The sequence below is a fragment of the Daucus carota genome, chromosome 2 (assembly GCF_001625215.2).
Source record: "Daucus carota subsp. sativus chromosome 2, DH1 v3.0, whole genome shotgun sequence".
Classification (NCBI taxonomy): Eukaryota; Viridiplantae; Streptophyta; class Magnoliopsida; order Apiales; family Apiaceae; genus Daucus; species Daucus carota.
This window is the reverse complement of record NC_030382.2, coordinates 15,473,215-15,480,833: the sequence shown is the minus strand read 5'-3', so window position 1 is coordinate 15,480,833 and position 7,619 is coordinate 15,473,215. Positions and strand designations below refer to the sequence as shown.

General features: G+C 34.4%; 1 protein-coding gene across 1 annotated transcript; it reads left to right on the top strand.

The window, feature by feature from the left end:
• Positions 1-396: 396 nt before the first annotated feature.
• LOC135150379 (uncharacterized) lies at positions 397-6,673 on the top strand. The gene is made up of 3 exons (XM_064086662.1): positions 397-2,808; positions 3,105-3,659; positions 6,344-6,673. Exons 1-3 carry the CDS (start codon positions 397-399, stop codon positions 6,671-6,673), a joined length of 3,297 nt encoding a protein of 1,098 aa, XP_063942732.1.
• Positions 6,674-7,619: the final 946 nt, after the last annotated feature.

The following is a 7,619-nucleotide window of genomic DNA, read 5'->3' as shown; positions in this document are numbered from 1 at the left end:
TTTGTGTGAGCTAAAAAGTTAAAAACTACTCTCCACTTTCATTATACAACAAAGCTTGGAAATTATCAAATATCAAAAGAAGAAGAAGGAGAAGAAGAAAAAGAAGGAGAAGAAGAAAAAGAAGAACAAGAAAGGAAGGAATCAATTATCAAAAACAATGTAAGCTACTCTTCTTAATTATGATCACATTGTGATTTTTATTTATTTTGTTGAGAATAATTTGTATGAATGTTGTTTATATAAATTTCTTGGATAATTTGTAATGTGTATATATTTATGTAGATGACAAATCTTGATCGGAGTTGGATTAGTAACCGGTTGCAACGAGATAAAATTACTCTAAATTTAGAATATAAGGAAGGTGTAGAGGAATTTTTGAATTTTGAAAGCTTGAAAATGGAGGGAGGTATGATGAAATGTCCTTGCAAGCTTTGTAAAAATTTGAATTGGTTAGGGGTAGATGATGTTCGGTTTCATTTGATATCCGAGGGTATGATGGAGAGTTATACGGTATGGACTTCGCACGGAGAGGTTTCGCAAAAAAATAAAAAGCGAAAATCATGTGAAACGCGAGAATGTCGTAGGGTAGTAGATGATCATGTTGATATCAACTCCATGTTACATGATTTTGCCGGTTCGAATCATGAATTTTATGATACCACGGGTACTACTAATGTTGAAGAAGCTCCTAATGATAGTGCTAAAGAATTTTATAAGGCGATTGTTGAAAATGGTGCTCCTATTTATCCCGGTTGCACAAAATTTACAAGATTAAGTTTTACCGCAAAATTGTTGGAGTTCAAAAATGCGTCTAATTGTAGTGACAAAGCCTTCAACAGTTTGATTAAGATCATTATGGACGTGTTACCAAAAAAGCACACATTACCCGAGTCTTATTATGAGATGAAAAAGGTTATGAAAAGTTTAAGGGTGGAATATGAAAAAATTGATGTGTGCGAGAATGATTGTATGCTATTTTATGGAGATGACAAAGATAAAATTGTGTGTGATATATGTAGTTGTAATCGATATTTGGATAAATCAAGGAAAAATGGTAAGAAAATTCCGAGAAAGATTTTAAGACATTTTCCTTTGATTCCCCGACTGCAATGCTTATATATGTCGGCACATACATCCGACCACATGAGGTATTACAAAAATCGAGAGGTCAATGAAAAAGAAATTTCTCACCCTGCGGATGGAGACGAATGGAAGAATTTTGACCTCCGATATCCATCATTTGCTCAAGAAATTCGTAATGTAAGACTTGGTTTTGCGACCGATGGTTTCAACCCGTTTGGGAATACGGGTAACAAAACATATAGTGTATGGCCCGTGGTAATTGTTGTGTATAATCTTCCGCCGTCCATGTGTATGAAGAGACCGTATATGTTTTTGACGGATATTATACCGGGTCCGGAGAGTATTGGGAAAAATATTAATATATATCTTAGACCTCTCATTGATGAATTGAAGACATTATGGTATACCGGAGTGCAAACATATGACCAATCTCTAAAACAAAATTTTACCATGAGAGCGGCTCTTATGTGGACAATCAGTGATTTTCCTGCCATGAGTATGGTAAGTGGTTGGTCGGGGAAAGGAAAGCTTGCATGTCCAGTGTGTTTGGGAAGTGTGCAGGGGTTTCAGTTAAAACATTCTGGGAAATGTTCTTTTCATGGCACTAACCGAATTTTTCTTGAACCTAATGATCCATTGCGTAAGAAGAGTAGCTTGTTTGACCATTCGGAAAAAAGGTTGTGGCGTGGACGCTTATCCGGGGAGGAAGTTAAAACTTGGCTTGATAGCATAGACTTTCCACCACCCGGAAAGACTAACAAAAAGAAAAGAAGTGATGGATATGGGGTTGAGCATCATTGGACTCATGCCCCGATGTTCTATGATCTCCCTTATTGGTCTTCACATAGTTTGCGACATTCCATTGATATCATGCATACCGAAAAAAATGTGTTTGAGAACATATTTTTTACCATTGTTGGGGGCAAGAAGTCAAAAGATCACCACAAGGCAAGGTCGGATTGCAAACACTTCGGTGTGTTGCCTCATTTGTGGATTGATGAAAATGGCAAAAAACCAAAAGCTCCGTACTCTCTTAGTAGAAAACAACTCAAACTTCTATGTCAGTGGATTGAGTCGTTGAAACTTCCAGATGGTTATGTCTCAAATATATCTCGTTGTTGCAATGCTAAGGAGTGTAAGTTTTTTGGATTTAAATCGCATGATTGTCATATTTTCCTTCAAAAATTGTTGCCTCTATCAATTCGCGAGCTTCTACCGGGACCAATTGTGGATGCCTTGACAATGATTTCCAATTTTTTTCAAGAATTATGTTCATCTGTGATTACGAGATCCGACTTGGATCAAATGATGAAATCGGTTATTAGAGCTTTGTGTTTATTGGAAACAATTTTTCCTCAGACTTGGTTTGATTCGATGGAGCATTTGGTAATACATTTAGCAGAAGAAATTAGACTAGCAGGACCCGCTTATTGGCATTGGATGTATCCAATTGAACGGTTATTAGGGAAATTTAAACAAAAGGTTGGTAATAAAGCGCGAGTCGAGGGTTCAATTACCGAACGTTATATGGAAGAGGGGATTCTTAATTTTTGTTCCTTCTACTTTGCCACGGACTCAATTCATAATAAAATACGTCGCAATGAAGCTCGTTTTGATGGTGATGGCTCCGAAAAATTAGAAGTTTTTGAATATCCAATTGAATGTCTTGGTAAAGAGGGAAGTCGTTATTTGACCGATAAAGAGCGAAAGTTAGCAGAAGAATATGTACTTCTAAACTCTCTAGAAATTCAACCTTATCTAAGGTATCATTTATAATTTAAATAAATTTATTTAAATTCATTTTAATTTATTATAATTTATTGATAATTTATTTTAATTTATTTATTATAATTTATTTCAGGCGGTTTACAGATCGTGTTATGAGTCAACGTCCGGAGACAACACCTCAACAATTAGATTGTTACATAAAGACCCGATTTAAAGATTGGTTATTGATATTGTTTTTTCAATTTCCTTTGAAATTTGAATATATTTCATCAATATAATTTTAATATTTTTAGGTTGGACGAAATGATGTAAACCGACCTCTTCTTCAATATTTGTTTGAGGGACCGGCTATGCGGGTAATGACATTTGAGACTTGTAAAGTCAATGGATACAAATTTTGTACGAGAACATCTTCCGGTTCCGGTGTCATTGTTAAGGGCACTTCACATGATAACAATAGTGATTATTATGGACAATTGGAGGAAATTGTCAAGCTTATTTATCGAGGAGGAAATTATGTATATTTATTCAAATGTATATGGTTTGATAGTGTCGGAAATGGTGTTGTGATTGATAAAAATAGGGTCGTGACCGTGGATATTACTTCAAGATTGAAGTCGGATGAGATTTTTATTTTGGCTAGTCAAGCTTCCCAGGTTTACTATGCTCCCAGTGTATTGAATCCACATGGCAAATATTTTACGGTCGTCAAGTCTAAAAGTCGTCCGATAAGCGAATCTATCAAAATATCAAATGATATTGAAGAAGCTTATCAAGAAGATAGATCAAATGCTACTAGTGCATTCTCTATATTTGTTGATTTTGCACAATATGGTTCCTTACCGTTCGTTCGACATGAAGAAGATGAACAAGAAGAAGAAGACAAAGATGAAGAAGAGGATGATGATGAAGAAGAAGAAGAAGAAGAAGAAGAATACAAAGATGAAGAAGAGGATGATTATGATGATGGATTTGATGAAATTGATTAATATAATTGAATATTTTATGATGTTGTTGAATTTAGTACTTCAACTTTCATGAAATTATTGATTATTGATTTGTTAGTTTGTTGGATGGTTGTTGGTTTGGTCGCAGGTAAAGGCAGAGAAAGGAAACAACAAAACCTTGTTTTTTTTTGTTAAAATACGCAGAAAACCGACCGACTAGTCATAAAACCGACCGCTTTTACCATTCAAGAAGCAGAAAACCGACCGAACTGCTATATAACCGACCAAGGTTACCATTCGGTAAAGCAGAAAACCGACCAATTGCAAATATAACCGACCACGGTTACCATTCGGTAAAGCAGAAAACCGACCGATTGCAAATATAACCGACCGATTTTGCATATATATTTTTAAAAAATCCGGTTCGCCTAATTTTCACGTTACGAAGTCACACATGTTAATTATAAACTTGACTAAGATGTTTTAATTTTTTAGACGATTCAAAAAACATTTTTATATGTACGGATCCCCTAAACAGAAGACTGATCATATACCAGAATTCTTATTTTGAATTACCTCGTTCACTCTTAATTATTCAAAAATTAGATGATTTATTATTTAAACGATCCAACCGTACGGATGTTAATAAAATAATCTCATCAACGTCGAGACAAAAATTTCAGATGATTTCGATGAATCGAAATACACTTTTATAACCTTTTTATTGTGAAAATATACATAAATAAAATTTTAAATTAAGAAAATATTTTTAAAAAACCCGGTTCGCCTAAATTTCACGTTACGAAGTCACACATGTTAATTATAAACTTGACTAAGATGTTTTAATTTTTTAGACATTTTAAAAAATATTCTTATATGTACGGATCCCCTAAACAGAAGACTGATCATATACCAGAAGTCTTATTTTGAATTATCTCGTTCACTCTTAATTATTCAAAAATTGATGTTTTATTATTTAAACGATCCAACCGTACGGATGTTAATAAAATAATCTCATCAACGTCGAGACAAAAATTCAGATGATTTCGATGAATCGAAATACACTTTTATAACGTTTTTATAATAATACTTTATATAAACAAAATATTAAATTAAGAAAATATTTTCCCAAAAACACAAAACCGACCGACTATAGAGTAAAACCGACCGACCTTGAAAATTACGCGGAAAATGAATTTTTTCATGAAAAATTAAAACACCCGCGCGACAGAAACGACGTCGTTTGATGGTTCTGCACAGATTTCCAGGTCAAAACCGACGGGGTTGCCGGTCGGTTTTGGCGCGTCAGTATATAAACAAAAAAAAGCCCCCTTTCCTCTTTTATTCTCACACGAACTCGAAGCAAACTCCAAACTCTTTCCTCTCCAAACTCTTTCAAACTCCAAACTCGAATCAAACCCTCTCCTAACTCTTTCAAGGCAAGAATCAAGTGCAATGGCGGCAAGAATCAAGAATCGGAAAGCCTCTCCAAAATCCTCTTCAATGGTAGAATCCGAAACCCTCTCCTAACTTTTAATTTGTGTTAGTATAGAGCTTAAATTTGTGTTAGTATAGAGCTCTATTGAACTTCGATTTGTTTGATTTGTTTAGTTTTCAACCTTTTTTATGTATGCATTGTATGTATATAAAATTTGTATATGTTAGTTTGGAAATATACATGCAAGTTCTTGTCGTCGGTTATGTCATGAGAATGAAAACGATAGGTTTTAGTTTGTGTATGTTAGTTTTGGTTTGTATATGTTTTAGTTTTAGTTTGTATATGTTAGTTTTAGTTTGTATATGTTAGTTTTGGTTTGTATATGTTAATTTGTATATGTTAGTTTGGAAATCTCTGTCTTTTATTTGTTTTTATGTTTTTGTAGTTTTTAGTTTGTACTCACATTCATAAGGAGGGCTTGGAATTTGGTTTTGTGTTTGTATTAAGGGGTTGTGGTTTGCATTTGGCATTTTGATATAATTAAGGTGTTGTGGTTTGCATAATTGGTTGTGAATGAAATTTATGTGATATAATTAAAGGGTTGTGGTTTGTATTTTGGCATTTTGATTTATAAGGGGTTGTGGTTTCATTCATTTTGGCGTTTATATGTTCAAAAATGAGTCGATTCATAAGGTGTTGTGGCTTGCATAATTGTTTGTGAATGAAATTTATGTGATATAATTAAGGAGTTGTGGTTTGTATTTTGGCATTTTGATTTATAAGGGGTTGTGGTTTCATTCATTTTGGCGTTTATATGTTCAAAAATGAGTCGATTCATAAGGTGTTGTGGCTTGCATAATTGGTTGTGAATGAAATTTATGTGATATAATTAAGGGGTTGGGGTTTGTATTTTGGCATTTTGATTTATAAGGGGTTGTGGTTTCATTTATTTTGGCGTTTATATGTTCAAAAATGAGTCGATTCATAAGGTGTTGTGGCTTGCATAATTGGTTGTGAATGAAATTTATGTGATATAATTAAGGGGTTGTGGTTTGCATTTTGATTCATAAGGGGTTGTAGTTTCCATTTAAAGTCGATTATTTTTTTATTCATATTCTAACCAATGGTGTTTATGGTGTTTGGTTAGGGCACCTTGTGGTGGTTTGTCATCCTTGTGGTGATGATCATTGCCTTAATGGCAAGAAAAGGCAAGGGCAAGGGGAAGGCCAAGGAGACAACCAAAGGCAAGGGAAAAGGGAAAGCCAAGGAGACAACTTCCACTCGGAAGGGTAAAGGAAAGTCTAGCACCTTGGCTATACGTGATGAGCCAACTGATTCGGATGAAGGCGGGGAGAATCCGAATGAAGAGGAAGTTCCAAGACGAAGGGTAATTAGGAGGCCACGATCCCATTCAGCCGGTTTGTTTGGAAAAGTCCCTCCGAAACCAATCCGTATCAATATTTTAGGAGGACAGTAAGTCTACTTGTAGTAACTTATATATATATATATATATATATATATATATATGTATATCTATCTATATATATATATATATATATATGTATCTTGCACTTGTTTAAATTTTGTTGACATACATATATATGTACATATAATCTCTTTTCACATTTTGGTAGTATTGAAGATGATCAAGCAAAGAAGACTTTGCTTGCTATTGTTCGTGAAATGTGGCCCGTTGGACATTACACGTTCACCGACATTGTTGAATATGATGATGAATGGCTAAAACACGTAGTCGAGGAATTTAATGTAAGCTACTCTTCTTATGCTCACATCGTGATTTGTATGCATGCTTTTTTATTTATTTGTATTATGTGTAAATAGTCTAACCATATGTATGTAATTTATCTTGATTTTATTATAATTGTAGTTATATTTCAAGCAACAAAAGGGACAAAGCCGGTCCGAAGCAAAAAATATAATTGAGAAGCATATCAAGAACACAATAAAGAGGACGTTGAATGAGCTCAAGACAAATATTGAGCAAAAATCAAAGGAAAGCGGAAAATCAAAATTGAGTTTAAGACCTGGATATTGGTCTGAACTTTTTTGGAAGGATTTATTAAATTATTGGGAAAAGAATGAGGGGCACTTGCATAGGTCATCCGTTGGATCTACGAACCGCAAGAACGTCGAGCGGTTGCATAGTGCCGGTGCCCGGTCTTTTAATAAAGTGAAGGAGGTATATATAAATATCTATTATCATACACACCTTAATTTCTTAATTAAGATTTAATTCACATATATATTATATTGATGATTTAAATTGTTTTTGGAAGGAAATGAAAAGGAAGGAACGAGGAAAGAATCCAACTCGCCTTGAAGTATGGAACCGGACGCATACAAGGGTTGGAAGTGATCCCGAGCACCCCGTGTATACCACGCCTGCTGCAATGGCCATAGCG

What these genes read in the sequence shown, in the direction of transcription:
- LOC135150379 (XM_064086662.1), top strand. Translation starts at nt 397, where the DNA reads ATGGAGGGAGGTATGATGAAATGTCCTTGCAAGCTTTGTAAAAATTTG. An exon ending in GAAAGTTAGCAGAAGAATAT is followed by an intron (nt 2,809 to 3,104) that starts GTACTTCTAAAC and finishes TAATATTTTTAG; the next exon opens with GTTGGACGAAATGATGTAAA. An exon ending in AATATGGTTCCTTACCGTTC is followed by an intron (nt 3,660 to 6,343) that starts GTTCGACATGAA and finishes GTGTTTGGTTAG; the next exon opens with GGCACCTTGTGGTGGTTTGT.